The 22,245-nt window shown below is 37.5% G+C and overlaps 1 protein-coding gene across 3 annotated transcripts in view; it reads right to left on the bottom strand.

The window, feature by feature from the left end:
- Positions 1–1,573: 1,573 nt before the first annotated feature.
- Positions 1,574–22,245, bottom strand: part of LOC126343123 (serine proteinase stubble) — a 746,947-nt gene continuing 726,275 nt past the window's right edge. The window contains exons 8-9 of one of the 3 annotated variants that reach the window (XM_050001916.1): positions 9,412–9,537; positions 1,574–2,219 (exon numbers count right to left, since the gene is read on the bottom strand). In XM_050001916.1, the coding sequence (XP_049857873.1) occupies positions 2,061–2,219; positions 9,412–9,537 (285 nt within the window). In that variant the 3' untranslated portion in view covers positions 1,574–2,060. The remainder of the gene's footprint in view (positions 2,220–9,411; positions 9,538–22,245) is intronic. The other 2 variants (XM_050001915.1, XM_050001914.1) reach the window with 2 other exon arrangements.

The following is a 22,245-nucleotide window of genomic DNA, read 5'->3' as shown; positions in this document are numbered from 1 at the left end:
ACAATTCTAAAAGTTGAGAACAGCTTTTTCTAGAGTAGTCTTTTGATGATAATAATGATTGAGTGTTGTGGCTACGTATTAAATTACTTGAATAAATACAATAAAATACCAACAAGAATTTATGTTTTCACCAAATTTCAGCTGGTGTAATACATGTATAGCTTCATAAGTAGTAATCTTTTGTTGATTGCATTTTGAATACTGCAGTTGCATTTTAGTCTGAAGCTTGTAGTGTCTTGTTTTGATTTTGTATCCATAATATATACTTTTAGCTGCACTGGAGCATTGATGCAATGCAACATTCACACTGTTGCCTCCTGAAGATAATAAGTGCCTCCTTGTAATTTACATTTCTTATTGTCTCCTACATGTCATCACAACATTTATTACATAAACATCACTTTATAATCAGACAGCAGCTTAATTATCCCCAAATTTGTCAAAGATTTGTGTCATTTATCAATAACATCCTTTGTACAGATTTAGGTAGGTGTAGTAATGAATAAGCTTTGCACTGATTTGAATTACATTTTTGGACCAACATTATGGCAACTAGATCATCAAGAAACTTCTAAAACAAAGCATTCTAGATTCTAAATCACCATTATTTCCAAAAGGTTTCCCTCCATTGTCTGAGATTGTATATGGGATTTAATCTTTCAGCATATAATCTCTCCTTGCAAACCTACTAGGTTTGAATATTTCATAATATTCTGACACCTCCAAAAACCTCCAGTTCCCCATTCTCCTTCTCTCACTTTTGTATCTTTGCCATACTTTATTGTGATGTATTGACAACATATTTTTTCTTTACTCCTTGATCCTGTTATTGTACTTTATATTATTGAAAGTTTTATATACTTTGTTTATTTTTGAGCTATTTTCTATCACTACTCCTCACTTCTTGTTTGCTTTATACCTTCTTTTATTGATATTAGCTTTTACTCTCTTTGTCTTTTTGAACTGACACTCTCAAAAAAATATTAATGATTACACTTTGGTGGGTTAGTCCTTATATGTAGAAAAGTATGTACTCTTATGCATTTTTCCTTCAGTTTTCAAAATTAATTGAAAATCTTTAAAATTCTCTACCTTTTTCTTTTAAATACCCCATTCACCATGTAATTACAAGTTATTACTGTATAGGCCATTTGGTAAAACAGTCATTAACATAAATGCAGTAGCCTGGCTGTTGTTTTGACTGTCTCTTTTTATGTACAAACACAGAAAGAAATGAGGTATTCATAATACTGACAGTTTCAGTTGCTGTTAGATTGCACATCACAAATGTGCAGAACAGATTATCTACAGAAGACTGTATTTTCTCTTTTTTGTTATAATAGTATTAGGGTGACAGCATTACATAAATTATGCATGCTTGTTGAGATTTTGTACGTATTCCATAGTAATATAAATTTTAAGGTCACTTACATAATATTTTTGACTTACCTTTTTGTATTTTTATTTTACATCATTTTTATTTTCTCTCCGTCTCTATTGCTGAATGTCAACAGTTAAAACCAAATGAAAGGAATAGTGTTTTATGGGTTATTAAACATTAATAACAATAAAAATTTGTATAATAAACTTTATTTTTATAAATAGAAGTAAATAAAAGCTATGTCTTTGGCTTTAAAAAATATTTTCTCCCTAGGGCAGCAAGTATGGTCTCTCTCCTTTTATGTTTTGACCATTATTTGATTTGAATCCTTTGCGTGTTAATGCAAAGATAATACATTACACAAAACATTCATAATACAAATTACTCTGAAGTCATTTGTTACAACATTCACATTATGTGGTTGATACATTTCCAACAGTGTAAAGCAAAAATACAAGTTGACAGTTCATGTGGCATGCTGCTTAATCACTTTTGGTAATGACCAATGAGTCCATGAAAAGTAAATTGCATCATTAAACCTAATCATAGTTGTTGTGTCAGATTTTCTTTGCATTGATGGTCTACTGTTCTGACTCTGATTCAATGATATTTCTGGAACTTTCACAGTATTGGCAGAGTTATTTTTCAAGGAAACTGCCTCAATAACAAGTATGAGGAACTATGTCACATTTTCAAGTATCCATGGTACAAATTTCGATATCCGTGTGCAAACTCCAGGCAGGTTGGCTTCAGCACATCCGATGCCCCAACTGATGATCCCTGCTAGAAAGTAATGCCCATCTTTACCACGAACTTGCAGTGGGCCACCAGAATCACCCTGTCAACAGAAATTGTTTTGACATGTCTGAGTTTCATTGTGATAAAAAAGGTGAGCAGAGCATACAAGATAATTACAGTTTGCCAATAGTCAAGTATAAGTTTTCAGACTTATGTTTTCTACTTGAGAAGAAAGCACAATTTTTTTTATGGCTTATAATATTGGCAAATTGCTTACACATTAATGTTATGTGTCATTTCAAAGACTCATAAAATCAGTTAAGACATTACTTGCAATAAAAGTTAGTTATTGCTTATAATGAATTATTCTGCATATTAGACACATTAGTGAGTCTCTCTCACATAACTGTAGCTTGGAAATTATGAAGACAGTTTACTTATTTGGTAGTAACAGATAAATGTAATTCCTTTAATTAGAAGAAAGTTTATATTTTTAATATGTTAATAGCCTACTTTTAAAGAGAAAGAGTGAATACTATGTAATTTGTGACAGAAAAGCAACAACTGATAAGGCTCTTAAGTAGGGTAATCTGGGTAAGTGGATAAAAAACAGCACACAAATATTGAACTATGACTGGCTGTCAATATTTAAGAATTTTCTAATGTTTTACATCAGGATGAAGGTATAGGCACAGCTTCCAAAAAAAAGGAAAAATTGGTCCCTATCCCAGACACGGAAAGACATAAATTACAGGAAATTACTAGACAGTAACTATCCATGATTTAAATATTGGAGGACTCATAATAATAATCCGTTGGTAATGTATAAATCAAAGATGAAATCTACACTACAAGAAACTGAATATAAAATTGAGATAAAGGAGGGTAAAGAAAAGGGTAAGTTAGCTACCTGATAGCTTGGTGTCAGTAATAAAATGTTGAACAAAACATACAAGCTAATTGATGGTACTTGGGTGTGTTCTCACAGTCAATCCCTCCTGGACTAACAAAATATTTTCACTGTACTGAGGATACTGTCAAGATTTGGATTACAAGTTTTTGCAACAAAGCATCTTGCAGAGTTGAAAGCTAGGCGATAAGCTTTGATTGATAGTGGAAGCTCACTCTGGTGGCAGTGGAAATGGTGTTAGGCCATGTTAATCTAATTTTAGTGTATGATGTACAGAAGCTGATTACATCCATGGCATGGACACTGCCTTATAGGCACATCTGTGGCATAGATGCTGACTGATAGGCACTACCCAAGGGAAGCTTTGTGTATTGCCCTCATAACCTCTATAAGATCCTTATGAAAGTGTATGATAATTATATTTGCCCCAAAATTCTTACCCCTGCAATCATTCTCACTATGAAACCTGCCCCCATGCTTCCACTGACTACTACTTACTCCAACCCCATCACTGGTATTTTCTACAATATCAGAGGTAGAGTGAGATGGGAAACCACACCACTTGTTTTGTAACTAGCATGCATTCATTGCACGGATTTTCACAAAGGAATGAGCACCTCCAAAGTGGCTGAACACGTGGGTATACATAGAAGTATGTACAATTGAGAAACCCAGTACTTAGTTAGCTGAGTGTACTCCACAATATGATTCATGGGATCTGAGTAACTGCAAAGCCAAATTGGCCATTTAGATCCTCTGCCCTCTATTAGCTTCCCTCAATACCAGAGTCAATAATTTACCCTCAAAAATTTCCCACATCCTGGCATAATTCTGGACTCCTCTCCATTAACTCTCAAGTGGGTGCAACTGCATATAAAATGTGCCAATCACAAATAACATTTTCTAAATCTGTTCCATTGTTGTTTTACAATTGTGAATCCATACCTATTCCTTCATTATTGCTTCACCTAACAGAGTAATAAGTTGTGTTGTCATAAGTTTAAATTAGCAGCAGTAACTTAGAATAAACAGCAACCTAGGTCAGAAAAAATTTGCGATCCATGCAAGAAAATCCCCAGATACCGAGCTAGCACCACAATCCCACAATCAGGCAGCTATCTATGAAATAATTAGTAATTAAATATGCAGTTGGCAGGGATCTATTGCAGCTCTGCAGTTAAATGCTTCAAGTGGATTGTCACTGCGCGATAACACTTGTATGTGGCATCAGAGCAATATAAGATTTATTTGAGTATTTCTTTAATTAAACAGTGATTTAGCTCCTATAATGTATGTCATTTTATCATTCTTTAATTAAACTAAGATTGAACTGTGATTTTGCGCATATATGTTTACCTTGGTAACATAAAGTCAACTATTCTTCATGTGTGTACAAAATGAGCCACATGCGTGCTCATGTTATAAAAAGTGGCGCACCCTCTCAAGTATTAAAATACATTCTCCCCCCTATTTTCCCAACTGTTGGATTTTTTTTTCAATGATAGAGTTTCATTAGTTTCTCTGCTACTTTGTGGGAACCTTATTATTGATAAAGAAAGTGCAGATTAATAAGAATCTTTGCTCAGTGGTTGAGTTTCTGCAAGGAGAGTACTTTTGATGTTGTCAGTCTGCTGTATGTTATTGTATCATGTACATGCATCTTGTTGTATCTTCATATTAAGCAATAAAGTGTGAGTGAATTCCATCCATCTGCTCTCTGAATTTCGCTATGAGCATTTGCACCAGGAATACATACAGTGGTGATCCTGCAGTGAACAACAACAGCTATCCATCTTAATCAGTGTACACCGATTGACTGTCTTCACTATGACTATGGAGCCATCCCACAACTGGTACTCTTGTGAACAACAGGTACAAGAAAGTGACTCTCATGGTGCTTTGTATAATGTTTTTCAGTACCCAGATCAGACTACTGTATATGCAAAACACAAAACGGCATTCTGTCATGCCATTCCATGGACTACAATAATGATGCTCATGTACACCAACAGTGTGTGTGGACTTCTGACCTTCTCATTGATTTTAGTGCCATCTTAATTGTCCAAACACCAACAAGTCTATATTCTGCCTATCTACTGCATGTCTACATAGCAGCAACCCATGTAATTTTACCACTCCTTCCACATTGATCACAGCCCAGTCAAATGCATTCATAAGCTCAAGAAGGACCCAGGCAGCTGAAGCAAGTGAGAAGATTCTCACATTGCCACATGCAGTGCACAAAGCCATAGACCTTCGTCAATGTGAAAAATTTTCATGGCAGCTTTTGTTCACTGACATTTGAGAACAGCTCTTCAGCATGGATTTTCTCTGTTGCTCTCATCTCTCCCCAGATTTGTCATGAGGAACCCTTATGCAAACTAGTGGCAGATAATCTGAACACTCCATCAACAGTTGTTAACCACTTTATATGTAGCTGCCTGCCTGTAGAGGACACTAGTCCACAGGCAGCTTCCTGCATGATCCACAAAAATGAGACAGAAACCATCATAGAGTAGGCAGCGGACACTCACATACAGATGAGACAGGATGCAATACCTATTCCATTGCAGACATAGGCCAGTATGGTGAGTACTTTTTGCAGTGTGGATGTATCCTACTGGTGTGATCCTCCTGTCCTTTGGGTCTCACTTGTGATGATTCAACACAGTAGTATTCAACATGAAACTGCACATTGAATTCCTTCTACAAGAGGTTGCTTGGTCAATGGACAGCATGAGAAATGACAGTTTGACAACAGTTTTATTTCCAGACAGTTTATGCAGAGCTGCAGTCTGCTCACTGGCATTGGACTGGCCACTTTTACAAGATTGTCTGTTGATAGGTTCCTAACCATCATGGCTTACAGGACAAAACACTTGCCTCTAAGCAAACAAGTAGAGCCTGATGGAACTGCACCCACTACCCCATCACTTCTGCAACCCAGCATTCCTCCACAACAACATGATGATCTCAATGCAGACTGGGAATCTTTGAGATGTCAGTCTTCTGTATGCTGTCATACTGTGTACACATGTGTTGTTGCATCTCCATATTAGACAATGAAATTTGTATTAATCCCACTCATCTGCTCCTTACATTTCGCAATGGGCATTCCCACTAAGAATTCCCTCGACTTATGTATATTTTTTTCATCTTTCCCTATCTCTTTAGTTTTTCCCTATCTCCTTTCACGCATTCCTCTCAATTCTTACTTGCACTTATCATTGTTTTTCCTTTTCATCCATCTTCACTTCTCACTATTCCCTATCATATCTTAACTGAACCTGTGGAAATGGATATGTTTCTTCAGTTACAAATATTATATATTATTTATTTATTTATTTATTTATTTTCATTACATCCATCTATGGGCTACATTTACACAACTTTTCTCACTTTTTTAAGTTCTCTGCCTTCCTCTTTTGACAGTACTCCTTCATCTGTTGGCTCACTCGTGCATGTTCTTCTGTCAAGAATACTCTTCTTCTTCATTTTCTCCACAAAGAAATCCTTCACCTCCGTAACCTTTTTTATACAGATCTGCCTGTTCACAATTTCTTCTGCCGTGATCCCGCATATTTCTATATCCCAGAGCACTTCTTTCACCCATGGAACTTGTGTCTTCCTATTCTCCTGGAAGAAAATAATCTTGTTGGCGAGCCTCTCTGATTCCATTCTTTTAATATGTTCATAGAAAGACAGTCTTCTTTTCTTCATTATGGTGGTGATATTTTCAAATCGTTGATAAAGTTCTTGATTTGATCTTAGGCAGAACATAAATTCATTAGATATTTTTCTGGGCCCAAGAATCCTTCTAAGGAATTTCCTTTCTTTCTTTTCCAAGTCTGAAAGTCCCTTCCTGGCTATTGTCTCCAATGCACATAAACATTCAGGCTTGATGACTGTGCTGTAGTGTTGGAATTTGGCCTGGTATGAGAGTGATTTAGATTTGTATGTGTTCTGACACAATCTGAACGATATTTCCATTTTTCTTGCCCATTCTTCAATTGCTGCCTTTTCATTGTTGTTTGGAGTCAAAATCTCTCCTAGGTACTTTAACTTCTGAACTCTTTTGATGTTGCCATACGTGGTGCTCATTGTCCAAACTGGATCAGTGGCATTTATGTTCACTGCTGTTTCCTTAAGGACTTAAATCTGTTTAGTTGCAATTTGCAGATTCTCTGCAAAAACATTATGTCATATGCAAGAACGAGGCATTCAAATGTGAGCCCAAACTGTTGGCAGCTTAGCCTGATTCAATTCGGAAAAGTTGGACTGACTCATTTCTTTTTGCCATTCTCTGATAACTTTTTCTAAAACGCAGGTGAACAATATTGGAGAGAGACTGTCTCATTGTCTCAAAACTGTTTTGATTTCAAAGGGCTCCGACAGTTTTCCTAAAAATTTAATTTGTGGTTGGTTGTTTGTTAGTGTTTGCTGAATAAGCCTCGTTGTCTTATGATACATTCCAAATTCTTTCAGCACTTCTCTTAATGTGTCTCTATCTACAGAGTTGTACACCTTTTTAAAGTCCACAAATGTCATGATCACTTTCTTATCAGCTGCTAGTGTCGTAGTTTTGATTAAGGTTTTGATGGTAAAGATCTACCCTGCACACGATCTTCCTGTCCTAAAGCCGGCTTGATATTCACCTAGTTGTTGATCTATGTGTTGTTCTATTCTATGTTTGAGAGCAATGGCAAGGATCTTGTATGCTACTGGTAGAAGTGATATTCCTCTTTAATTATTGACATTGGATTTGTCTTCTTTCTTGTGCAATGGACGGATGACAGCATCTCTCCATTCTTCTGGGTTCTCTACCGTGAGCCAGATTTTTTTGAAAGAGTCTTTCAAGCTGTTCCAGGAAACTATCTCCTGCGTACTTCATAAGTTCTGCAACAACTGAATCTTTGCCAGACACTTTGTTGTTTTTCAAGTCCCTGATGATCTCTCATACTTCCTTTTTATCTGGTGGGGTGGAATCAGTAAGTTTGTTTTGTGGTTTCTGGAAGGTTAATTTTTCTGGTGGTGGGTCACAGTTGAGCAACTCTTTGAAGTATCTAGCCAAGTGTTCACAATTCTGTTTGTTGTTCATAATAAATTTGCCCTGATCATTTTTGAAACAGGTGTTGGGTGATGAGTAACCTTTGAATTTTGATTTAAATGTCTGACAAAAATTTCTGGTGTTGATCTTCTGGAAATTCACTTCTAGCTCTTTTAATTGAACTCTTTCAAACCTTCATTTGGTGGTCCTAAATACTTTTGCAGTTGTACTCCTTTGGGTTTTAAATTCTTTGAAGTTCTGTTTGGTAGAATTCCATTTGTTCCAAGATTCAGAACATTTCTGTAAGGCATCTTCACATTCATCATCTCACCATGGATGTTTTTTTTTTTCTTAGAAAGGAAAATTGTTTGCTGCACTGCTTGCTGAATCTTCTGAGCCATTTTGTCCCACTCGTTAGAGTTTAAATGTCAAGTTCATGCTGATACTTCACAACTATTTCTTCACTGATTTTCAGTTCTTCAAATCTGTACTTCTGTATTCTGAGGGTTTTCCTTCTCTGATTGCCAGGGATTGGTTTCACTTTGACCCTTGTCAGATAATGGTCAGAGTCAAAATTAGCACCTTTCTGCACTTTGCCATTCACTATTTCCTTCAGGCTGGTGGTCGCTACGTGATCAACCTGAAATTCTCCTAACATGGGATTGGGTGATCACCCTGTTTTAATCTGCTTTGGAGCCCTCTTAAACTGGGTGAACATCATTTTCATTCCAAACGATTCACAAACATCGAACAATATGTGAGCTACATATTTCCCTAATGTGTTCTGGAATTTTCTCTCTTTTACAATCTGGGCATTGAAGTCCCCCTTAAGGATCGTGACATGCTTGTCTGGGATTCTGAACAGTTCTTCTTCGAGTTGTGACCAAAATTCTTCTACCCTCTGTGGGTTCTTTCTATTGTCTTCATTGATTGATTACATATTACTGATTACATATTATCATAATGAAATTATCAGTTCAAATATCTACATTCACTGTCAATACATTTCACTGTTATTTCTCACTTTTTTTAAAAACCAACACAATTAATAAAGGATTGCATTCTTCACAAATTAAGGTTTCTGATCATCCTGAAACATCTGTACAACTATGAAGATGAGGCACCATTTAATTATTGTCTGATAATGAAGTAAATACATCCCATTAGCTTACAATGAAAATATTGGAACAAAAATGGTAGAAAGAAGAATCTTAGACAGTAGATATGAAATAACAAGAAATAAAACCACTATAGTACAGTTAATAATTCATACACAGTGCTTATTCCTGTTTCCTTGTTCTTCATGTCAGTAACAGTGATGGATGGTATACTGACCTGGCAGGAGTCCTGTCCTCCATTTTCATAGCCTGCACACAAGAATATTTCTGGAATGAACTCATGTCTACCAGCACGAAGAAACATTGACTTGCATTTGTCGTTGCTTACAATTGGAACTGAGACCTGTGACAAACAAATCTGATTATAGTAATTACATTTGCAACATGTTGTTTTCAATATTATTCTATCTATTGCTAAAGGAAAAATGAAGTATATATGCTAATATTTCATGAGAGTTGCTTGCCACAATAGCCTAATACTTTCATGTATTATGAATGTTTGTTGATTTCCAACATTTGTAGCATCAGATGAAGGTAATCCATGTTGTAAGAAAATTCAACAAAAATAAATAGACATACATGAAAGGTGAAATGTTTACATCAAGTGAATCCAAGGATGAGGATCACCTGAGCAGGAAGTGTGAAAAAAAGGAACATGAGCATGAGGTCCATTTGAGTGAGAAGAATAGAACTGACATGAGAAATTCTTCTTGACTTGTATGATCCAGCACTGTCATGAATTATAGAGCAATAGAGATGTTGTAGACTGAGAGAGATGATGAAAAGGCAAAGGGAACCAGCTCCTACAACATCCACTCATGTCAACAGTTACAGTTGAAGTGAAAGTGTTGGAACAGATATAAATGCAAGGACAAATGAGTAAAAACTAAAAATGCTGCCTTAATCAGACGAAGCTAGGACACAGTGTGGAAATATAACTATGAGGAACAGAACTAAACTGAAGAGTTTTGAGTGCCTGCATAGTGTAACACATAAAAAAGAAATTAATCCACAGGAATGAACAGGCAAGAATGGAGTATATAGATTTTTTGTGTAGAAATTTATTGCAAGTGGACCAAAGTGTTCACTTTTTATTCCCTGCATGAGAAATCTTGCACTTCTTAATATTGTAAATAATGCCATTGTTGTGTTTACTACAGATTACACTTTTCATGCATTCCAGTTTCATTTCTTTCTTATATACACAGTAAAATATTGTCAAAAGAATCTTTTAATTTTTTGCCTTATTAGCTACAAAGCAAAACATGATGCAAGAAAGGTTTTAAATACTGTACAAAATGTAATCTAAACTTCAGATTCACAGGTTATTCTTGTTTTTGTAATGATCTGTCTTATTATGGGCCACTATGTGCCAGGATGGTTGAGAGAAATTGTGAGGGAGAGGGAAAATTTATGCCAGTGTATATAGTGAAACAGTGGTTGCATTGATAGGTGTTTATTTCCAGGGGCACAGCATTTTTGTGAAGTTGGGTGCCTTATGTAAGTATTATTTCTGAAATGAATATGTACTAATTATATCTGTAGTTTTTGATGTATGTGGAAATTTCAAAACCAAGTAATGCTTATATAAACATTCACCAGTCACTATTTCAGTGAAGGGCTGAGTAACTAGCTTTTAATACTGAACAAGGTGAAAAACATCCCCAAATATTTTCATTTGTAAGATGTTACAAAACTAATTTTGCATTAGGCAAGCTGCCACATACTGTGTAAGGAATTGAAATGTGATACTCATGTATGGATTTAATGGAATATATACTAAAATAACAAATAAACATAGAAATAGAGAATTATATAAAATGTTGACTCAATGGAAAGGATAAAAGGCTGAGTCAGATGTAAGAGGATGGTAGAGGAAAGAAAGTAAGATCCTTAATAAAGGCATAGGAAGAGTGGTAGGACATATACATCCAATTTAACAGCGCTATTGTTGTTGTTGCTGTTGCTGTTGCTGTTGCTGCTGCTACTGTTGCTATATAAAATAATTGTTATGAAGTGTGATTGGTTGGTGATTGCAGTTTGTGTTGCACTAAGTCTTTCTTGAGAATGAGAAGCTTAAGTCCATCACTCACCATGGTTTTAGAAATTATCACTCATGCAAATGTCAGCTTGCCCTTTTCTCACATGATGTAATGATGTATTGTGAACTATGGATGAAAGGCAACAGACATATTTCATATTTTTAGATGTCCAGAAAGGATTTGAAATGGTGCCCAATTGCAGGCTGTTAATGAATGTACAAGCATGTGGAATAAGTTCACTTATATGTGAGTGGCTTGAAGCCTTCTTAAGTAACAGAACTTAGTATGTTGTCCTTGATGACAAGTGTTCATCAGAGACAAGGGTATTGTCAGGAGCCCTAGGGAAGTGTGGTCAGACTGCTGTTGTTCTCTATATACATAAATGATTTGGTAGACAGGGTGGACAGCAATCTGCAATTGTTTGCTGATGATGCAGTAAGGTGTCAAAGTTGAGTTATTGTAGGAAGATACAAGACGACTTAGACAAAATTTATTTTTGGTGTGATGAATGGCAGCTAACTCTAAATGTGGGAATACAGAATTTAATGTACATGTGTAGTAAGGACAAACCTGTAATGTTCAGATACACTATTACTAGTGTCTTCCTTGGCACAGTCAAGTTGTTTAAATACCTGTGTATATTGCAAAATGGTATAAAATGGAACAAGCATGTGAGGACTGTCGTAGGGAAGGTGAATGGCCAGCTGTAGTTTACTGGGAGAAGGGGTTCACCTTTAAAGGAGATTGTATACAGAATGCTGGTGTGACCTATTCTTGAATACTGATTGAGTGTTTGGGATCTGTACTAGGTTGGATTGAGGGAAGACAATGAAGCAATTCACAGACAGGGTTCCAGATTTGTTACCAGTAGGTTTGAACAGCTTAGAAGTGTTACAAAGATGCTTTGGGTACTCAAATGGGAATCCCTGGAGGGGAGGCAACATTCTTTTTGAGAAACACTATTGAGAAAATTTAGAGAACTAGAACAGGAAAGGAAATAACTAGTAATGTTACAGACACTCTCTGCAATGCTTTGTACAGTGGTTTGCAAGTATGTATGTAGATGTAGATTTAGAAGTACATGCCTAAATACAATCTTACTGCCTGACAAAAAAAGTGAAGCCCACAGGAGACATGGATGGATGTTAGTGTAACTTCCTACATATTGGTGGGTATGTATATTATTAGAGATGCAATTTCCTGAGACAAGTAGAACAGCCACCAGAGTGCATTATTGTTGTTTGTTTTTAGTCTTGTTACCAGGCATGGTAGGTTATATGAGGGATATGAACAGTCTCAGATGTTTGGTGATCACTGTGAAGGAGATAGAGGTGCTGCGTACATGCATGAAATAGCATTATCAGCACCTGACAAAGTTTGAAAGTGGCCTCATCGTGGATTTCCATTTGGCTAACTGGTTGAACTGTACAGTATCCAGATTTGTGGGGTATTCAGATGTGACAATCGACTAATGTATGGCTCCATGGGTATGTGAGGTCAGACACACTCATCATCAAGATTCCAGGCGACCATGTCTGACCACTACAAGTGAGGATCACTATATTGTGCACCAAGCACAGGGCATCCCCTTCACATATGTGCCTGCCACCTGAGAACAAGTAATGGGATTCCTGCAACATTCTGTGTCATCCAGCTTCATTAGTCGAAGACTAGCCGGCCTAGGGAATTACGGTCCCATACATAAGATGCTGTTAACACCACTACACAAATGGCTGTGTGTGGAGTGATGGTGTGTCCGGGAAGCATGAACTGATGAGTGGCTTTGCACTGTGTTGAGCAATGGCCTGCAGTTTTGCACTACCCCAGATCATCATCGTCAGTGAGTATGGAAGTGACATGGTTAGAGATCCCGTTCTTCCAGTGGTTAGGAGAGGCACAGAAGTAATTCTCCTAGGGCAGATTGTTTCAATTTATGCCCCATGAGCAGGAGCATTTACAAGCACTCAGGGCCTCATCTCAGAGCAGTGGTGGTGAGGGGAGCTGATGTCATGCACACTAGTACTCTGGAGGCAGAAGCAAACAGATTTGCCTCTTCTTTTTTAGATATTGTGGATGTGTAAATGTGGCAGCTATAAAAAAGTCTATTTGTGAAAGCCCATTATAAGAAATCTCATTACAAGAAACATATCTGTTCAGTGACAGAGATGGAAGGCCACAGTGCCTGATGTTTCACAAAATGCTTGTTTCTGCAAAGAAATACAATTTGCAGCATCATTACAATTGCCTTCAAGCAATAGGCTATGACTGAATAGAAGGGTATGCTTGCAAGTAATTTGATTTCCAAATTGAAGGTCAGCATACAGGAAACATATTGTGACTGAGGAGTTTTGTGGGAGTGTGAAAAATGTCTTTTACTACTGTAATATGTTTACTCATTTTAAGTAATAATGCTGCAGAAAACCTAAATGAAGCTGTAATTCATGCAAATTCAAAAGTAGCTCCCATAATAGCACTGATGGGCAAACCATTCTCTTCAAGACCTTGCATTAAATCATGTCTGGTAGCAGTGGCAGAATGCATAGTTCCAAGGGAATTAGGAACTTTGAAGGTATTTGCCTCTCAAAAAAATGGTGTCCTATTGAATCCTAGACATGGGGGCTGATTTGGAGGCACAACTCAGGAATAACACTCAGAGTTTCACAGTTTTTCCTCTCACTCTCTATGAGAGCACAGGTATATCTGAATGTGCTCAGCTTGCTATTCTTGTATGTAGTGTGGACGTGCAACTGCATGTTTTGGAGGAGATGCTAGAAATGGTACCACTGGATTATATGACAACTGGGCTCAAAATTTTTGAAGCTGTATGTGACTGGGTAGACAGTGTGAATTTGCTGTGGGAAAACCTTCATTTTGTGGCCACAGCCAGGGTGCCACAAATGGCTGGCAAGATTTTGTCTCTCACTTAAAAAAGAAATTTAAGAGTGACTTCAAAAAGGACATCTACAGTGTACAGTGTTTATTTCATCAGGAGGCATTATGTGCTGAGACTGAGGAACTTTGTGGTGCAATGGAAATTATGGTGACCTGTATGAATTCTGTACAGTGGTACAGTGTCAGCTATCATCAGTTCAAATGGTCTGTTCATGATAGTGAAGCTATGTGTGGAGATATACCTTACCAGTGCATAGTTCAGTGTATAAGCATAAGTAAGGTTGTTCAAGGTTATTTTTTGCTTTCTGGTTGATATAAAAATGAACCTAAATGCACTGAATGTGTCATTACAGAGGGAAGATTTTTGATAGTACAAATGCAAGACAAACTCGGGACAGTCAAAGATAAGTTTGGTTTATATAAAAGACAAATGAGGAACAGAAACCTTGATTCTATACCTTTACCTGCCCAGATCTCTTTTATAAACTACATACATATAATTAATCAGCTAATAGCTAGTTGTGGTTCCAAGAACTGAACTTTTAAGAGAAGGAATATCAGTTGGTTGGTACTCCTTTTTCAGGTGTACCTGATTCTGTGACATCTAAAACTGGCTTGCAAAATTCAACATTTTAAAGGACATGCACTACAGTTTAAATTTGTCTCAAAATTTAAAGACAGAAACAAACAAAGTAACACAGGAATACTACTGTGATTTTGTGCATGTTAAGATCAACATACTTGTTGTGAGGAGTTATTCTCTGCAATGAAGAGAATTAAAAACAATGACAGATAATTGCTTCAGGACCCTACAGTGAAGAGTATGCTGTGCATCACTGCAGTAAATCAGGTATCACCTGACAAAAGTACACTTGTCTCCCAAAAGATCTGTAAAAACAACAAAATCAATCAATTTGTTGTTAGTTGTGTGATGGATACTCATTAATTTGCTCTGCTCACCATTTCCATACAGCCAGCTCATCCCTTACCAGCTGTTACACGTCCATTGACCTCAATTTCTTACTCTCACTAATTTCATGTAGATTAAATTAGAGTGATTTCACATACAGCCATGCCTGAGGCAGAATTTTGAGTGCAGCTGCAGTTTCTCATGACATCAGGCCTGAGCCTGCCCCTCCACTTGTACACATGTTTACTGCTGTCCAGGGCTGAGAGGTAGTGCCCCACAGGCACGTGAACACTCTCCCCAGCTCACAGGCAAGTGCTCGAGTCGGAACATCCTGTCCTGGGATCATTGGTGTGGAGAACCACTGTATCTGATTTCAGGTCACAGATAGTAATTTACTGAAGGAACTCTGACAGCACAACAATATGGCAGGGACATCCTGTGTTCTAATGTGTTACCTCTATTGCAACACTCACAGGGCACTGCTCATCCACATATGACACATGTATCTGTGAACTGGTCCTAATAGAAAGTGTGGAAAACTGGTTTTGATGTCAACTCTATTCCATTGCCAGTACCAGGGATATCAATACCAGTGGAAATATCTGTGCACCAACCTACCTTGGGAGAGCATACAACAGTTTTATGACACCTTCCCAACTGAACGAGTGTATGCATCCAGGTCAGGGGGGGTGCAATGTCGTACTGGAAAGTGGGCGCATACTACCAAGTTCTTCATAAACTCTACTCAATATTGTAATTGCTGAAATAGCATCACATGCCTCTCAACCCATGTGGCAAAATGAAGAAATGTGTCAGACAAAACATATGTAGATTTGCCTTAGAATCATAAGTTGTAATAAAAAGTAATAAAAAACAGGGCTTCCCATTGAAGATTTCAAAGTTAAAGTTGCCCCCTTCCCTCCCTACCTCCACCCTCCCCCCCTCCACAACAATCTACTCAAGGAAGGAGTGGGGTGGGGGATTGGATGTTCCCCTCCAATACAAACAAATTGGAATTATAACTTTTTTTGATCCAATGTGTAGTTTTTGAGACTTTTCAATATCTTTGGTTAAAATGAACACCCTGCACTTTATCTGAACTACAACAATGAAAGAATGACCATTTTATAGTTTCAGCAGACACAAAAGTGATAGTTATATATTTATAATAAGTGATTTTTTTCATAATTGTTGACTATCTCAGGCACAGACCACTGCTAAAATTTAACATCTTTTGTTGGCATCATGAGACAAGCACAAATTTCTTGATTTACAAAAACATGATTTTAAAGAAGGACAAAATATTTGGCTAATAAAAACCAGATATTGCAGATAATATGTTGATCTGAAATATTTCATTGTATCAATTTATTCCAGGCTTTATGTGATTCTGTAAACATTGCTTTTATGAAAATCAGGCTGCTACATTTGCTTACGGGACACAGAAAATTAGGTGCTGTTGGCAAGATCATTACAGATGGAGTACAAATTGAGAATGGGTAAGGAAATTAGCCTTGTCCTGTTAGTGGACCATCCTGGAATTCACTGTTAGTGATGTATGGAAACCACAGAAAACTTAAATCAGGGTGACTGATTGGGGATTTGAATAACAGCCTTCCCAAATATGAGTCTAGTGCCTTATCACAGCACCACCTGCTCAGTTTGATGATTTTTTTTGAGTCATCAGTCTTCTGACTGGCTTGTTGCAGCCCTCCACAAATGCCTCATTTGTGCTAACTCCTTCATCAGTGAGAAGTATTTACACACTATGTCCTCAGTTATTTGTTAGATGTATTTCAATATCTGTCTTTCCCTACAGTTTCTGCCCTCTGCAGTTGCTGCTAGTATGATGGAATTGTTTCTTAATGTCTTAACACATATCCTATAATCCTGTCTCTCCTCTTGTCAGTGTTTTCTGTATGTTCCTTTCTTATCCAGTTCTGCAGAGATCCTCCACATTGCTTATTTTATCAGTCCATCTAATTTTCAGCATGATTCTTTAATACCACATCTCAACTGCTTTATTTTTCTTCTTTTCCAATTTTCCCACAGTTCATCATTCACTACAATGCAGTGCTGTGCCCCAAACACACATTCTCAGCAATTTCTTCTTGAGCTTAAGGCCATTGTTTGATACTAGCAGACTTCTCATGGTCATGAATGTCCTCTTTGCCTACACTAAGCTACTTTTTTATGTCTTTTATATGATATCCATCATATATTTTTTGCTTCCTAGCTAAAGGAATTCCTTAACTTGATCTACTTATTGGTCCTCAATTTTGATGTTAAGTGTATTGCTAATCTCATTTCTGTCACTCCTCATTACTTTAATCTTTCTTCAGTTTGTCTTCATTACACTGTTCATTCCATACATGCCCTTCCATACATGTCCTGTGATTCTTCTTCAGTTTCAGGATAGTAGTGTCATCAGTGAATCTTATTGTTCATATCTTTTTACATTAAATTTTAATCTCAATCTTGGACCTTCTTTTTATTTCTGTCATTGCTTTTTTGAAATATTTATTAAACAATAGGGGTGAAAGACTGCAACCCAGTCTTACACTATTTTAAAAATGAGCCCTTCATTCTTGGTCTTCCATTCCTATTGTACCCTCTTTGTTCTTGTATATGTTGTATATTATCCATCTTTACCTATAGTTTGCTCTTGTTTCCCTTAAAATTGTGAACGTCATGCTCCATTTTAAACTGTCAGACAATTTTCCTAGATACAAAAGATCCTGTAAATGTGTCTCGATTGTTCTTAAGTCTTGCTACCATTATCAAAATCAGCTTCAAAACTGCTCTCTGGTATCTATACCATTCTGAAAGCCAAACCATTTGTCATCTAAAATATCCTCAATTTTCTTTTCCATTTTTCTATGTACTATTCTTTCAGCAATATCAATGCATGATCCATTGAGCTGATGTTGTGCTATAGTTCTCACACTTATCTGGTTTTACTATCTTTGAGATGGTATGGGTGAGTGGGTGATGTTTTCCTGAACATCTGATGAAATGTCTCTAGACTCATAGATTCTACACACCATCTTGAATAGTTGCTTGGTTGTCCCCCCCCCCCCCCCCCCCCCAATGATCCCAGAAATCCCAAAGTAATGTCATCTGTCCCTCCTTCTTATTTGACTGCAAATCTTCCAAAGCTCTATATTAAACTGACTCTAATACTAGGTTCACTATGTCTTCTGTATTGATGCTGACTTATTCCTGAGTCATATCACCAAACAAGTCTTCTGCCTTGTATAGGTCATCAACCTAGTCTTTCCACTTAACCATTCTCTCCTCTGTATGTAGCAGAGTAATTGCCATTCCACTTTTGATGTTAACACCCTTGTTTTTAATTTTAATGGTGGTTGCTTTGACATTTCTAGATGTTTAATCAATCATTCTGACGATCATTTCCTTTCCAGTATTGTTGCATTTCTCCTTACACTTCCTATTTATTTCATTCCTAAATGACTTATTATATTGTATTCCTGCCTTTCCTTGACCATTTTTGTACCTCATTGTTTCATTGAACAATTGAAGTATTTATTTTGTAAGCAAAGATTTCTTCCTAATTACCTTCCTTGTACCTATATTTGTCTTATCAAATTATATACTATGGTTCCAGTATTTAGAATTGCAGATCTATAGCCTTAGAGAACTTTAAATGACTCTCATCAATCCTCAGTTCTCCAGTTTCCCACTTCTTTCCACATTGATATTTCCAAAGAGTCTCTTAAACTTCATCTGTTTTACTCTACATTTCACATTACTTTTAAGAGATATACTGAAGCTGCAGTGTTTATCTTTGGTACACTAGTGTAAAAGGGGATCACTACCATAGGGATTCTCAGGACAAGATCAAAGTAATTGCAGCACACAAAGAGGAATTTAAAAAACCATTTTGCCCAAGCTCCATATGCCAATAGAACAGGGAATAAACCCCAACAAATTGTACAGTGGTACATACCTTCTACCATTCACTTCACAGTGGTGTGCTGAATAGGTATGGTTGTAGATGTAGAAACTTCAGACTACTCTTCATCATTCCTAAATTGCAATGTGAATCTATATCCACTCAATCCAGTACCCGATTTCTGAATCCCTGATTCTGAAGTAATCCAACTAGAATCTTCCCATGTCTCCAGGCTTTTTCCAGGTACACCTCCTCCTCTTGTGATTTTTGAACACCGTATTTGCCACTAAGAGCTAAAATTTATCAAAAAGCTCAATAGACTTTCTCCTCTCACATTACTCCTACAAAGTCCATATTCTCTCATAACTCTTTCTTCTCTACCCTACTGTACTACCTGTTCCAATCCACCATGGTTATTAGAGTATTGTGTCCTTTCACTTAATGAATTACTCGTTTAATGTCCTCTGATTCCTCTCATTTTATTCCAGTGATCATTTCTCTCTATGTAAGCTGGAAAAGAAAAACGAAGCACCACACAAAAGAATTATCTGAATAGGACAGATGTGATATACATGTACAGACGAACAAATAATTACAATTTAAGAAAAAATTGTTTATTTATTCAGAAGAAAGAGTATCAGAAATTGAGCAAGTCATTAATGCCTTCATCCACATCTAGTCCTTTTGCTAGCAGTTCTTTAGCTTGACACTGATTGACAGAGCTGCTGGATGTCCTTCTGAGGGATATCGTGCCAAATTCTGTTCAATTGTTGCGTTAGATCGTCAAAATCCCGATCTGGTTGGAGAGCCCTGCCCATAATACACCAAACGTTCTCAATTGGACAATTGGAGAGAGATCTGGCGACCTTGCTGACCGAGGTAGGGCTTGGCAAGCACAAAGACGAGCAGCAGTAACTCTCACCGTGTGTGAGTAGATATTATCTTGCTGAAATGTAAACTCAGGATGGCTTGCCATAAAGGGCAACAAAATGGGCCATAAAATACGCCGTGAATGACAACCAAGGTGTCTTGCTATGAAAAGAAATGGCACCTCAGACTATCATATTTGGCTGTGGGGCCTTATGGCGGGTAACAGGTTGGTACCCTGCCGCTGTCTGGGGCGCCTCTGGACGTATCTTTGACCTGGAATCTCATTGAATGGAACTGAACTGCCTTCAGTGATGAATCCTGCTTCGAACTGAGCCCTCGTGACCAACGAAGACTTGTGTGGAGGTGCCCCAGACAACAGTGGGATACCAACCTGACTGTCGCTCGCTTTATGGCCTGACAACCAGATGTGATGATCTAGGGCGCCATTTCTTTTCACAGGAGGACCCCTTTGGCTGTCATCTGTGGAATTCTTACAACACATCGGAATGTCGAAGATATTATACACTCTGTTTTATTGCCCTTCATGGCGAGCCATCTTGGGTTTACATTGCAGGAAGATAATGGCCACTCACACACTACGAGCATTTTGCTGCCTGTCTTCGTGCTTGGCAAACTCTACTTTGGCCAGCAAGATTGCTGTATCTCTCCCCAACTGAGAATGTTTGAAGCGTTATGGGCAGGATCCTCCAACCAGCTCGGGATTTTGACGATCTAAAACGTCAATTGGACAGAATTTGGCACGATATCTCTCAGGAGGACATCCAGCAACTCTACCAATCAATGCCAAGCCGAATAACTGGTTGCATAAGGGCCAGATGTGGACTAATGCGTTCTTGAATTACTCAGTTTGTGAAGCCCCTTCTTTTGAATAAATCATTCAATTTTCCTGAAACTGTAATCATTTGTTCGTCTGTACATGTACATCACCTCTACAGGTTTCCGTACAGTTAAAATAATTCTTTTGTGGCGTGTCTTTTTTTATCTTAGTGTGAATTTTCGTCTTCAGAGGTGAAAGTTGGTGACTGAAATTCGAAATTTCGTGAAGAGCTCTCGCCGCAACAGAAAACGCCTTTGTTCAGTGATTGCCACCCCAACTCACTTGGCATATCCGTGACACTCTCTACCCTGTTTCGCAATAATACAAAACGAACTGTCCATCTCTGGACTTTTCCAATGTCCTCCTTAAATTCTATCTGACAAGGGTCCCATATCACACAGCAGTACTCAAGCAGAGGACTGACAAGTGCAGTGTAAGCAGTCTCTTTAATAGACCTGCTGCTTCTTCTGACAAATGTTCTTCCAATAAAATGCAGTCTTTGCTTTGCCTTCTCCAGAACATTATTTATGTGATCGTTCCAATTTAACATATTTTCTCCATCTCTTCATCATCTGCTTGTGAAGTCGTCATGTATACATGGTTTATTGTTGTTGGTCTTGGTTTGCTGTCAATTCTGATGAGAACAAACCATCATTGAACTGTTTGCAATAACTCATTTTCTGCCTTACTTTCTTATTTTTAACGAACCCCACTCCCGTTATACCATTTTCTTCAGTTGTTCAAATTATCCTGTATTCACCTGACCAGAAATCCTTATATTCTTTTTGTATCACTTCACTGCCGCACATTTCATCAAGACTGAGCCTTTGCATTTGACTTTTCAGATTTGCTGGCTTACCTATCTTTTTCAAACTTGTGTCATTCGTCTTAGTCGTTATCCTTTTGTTTGTGATTCAATCTTTCTCTCCCAGAGGTCCGAATGAGGAATTAATCTGGAATCTTTTGCCAACGGAGAAATTATCAGACACTTTTTCAATTACAAGCCACATATCCTGTGGATAAACATTATGTGGCTTTAACGTATGTTTCCATTGTCTTCTGCATGGAAGACAATAGACAAGAGGTCGTCCTGAAGCTCTGTCCGCTCCTCTACCGTCAAAGGAACGAGGGTGACTCCTTACACGGGGAATCTTCGACTGCCATTGCTGATGGTTTTTGTTCAGAATTTAAGTGGTGGTTAGATTAGAACCGGGGACCCATGACGTTTTAGTTACGGTCAAAGACGCTACGCCTAGACCACAGTTCTACAACGCTGCCTTTTTTTTTTTGGTGGTGATGATGGTGGATGGGAGGATTCGTCAGTATTCTAAATGGTTCGAAGTGGCCTGCCACGAATGTCTTTAATGTGGCAAGCTTTTCGTCTCGAAATAAACTACAGTGAATATAAATGTTGTTTTTAACGAACGGAACTTGGTAACAGTGCAAGTACATCTTTCTTAATTATCCGAAACGAAGCAGCATTTGATGTACCCCAAAGAAGAGTGATGAGATCGTTAATTTTGAAGATTACGTCTGTACGGTGTTTCAGAAGGATTTGCTAATATTTCTGGATGTGGTAGAAT

Source organism: Schistocerca gregaria, chromosome 1, assembly GCF_023897955.1.
Source record: "Schistocerca gregaria isolate iqSchGreg1 chromosome 1, iqSchGreg1.2, whole genome shotgun sequence".
Taxonomy (NCBI): domain Eukaryota; kingdom Metazoa; phylum Arthropoda; class Insecta; order Orthoptera; family Acrididae; genus Schistocerca; species Schistocerca gregaria.
The sequence above is the reverse complement of the archived record's forward strand: the minus strand, read 5'-3'. Positions and strand labels throughout refer to the sequence as shown.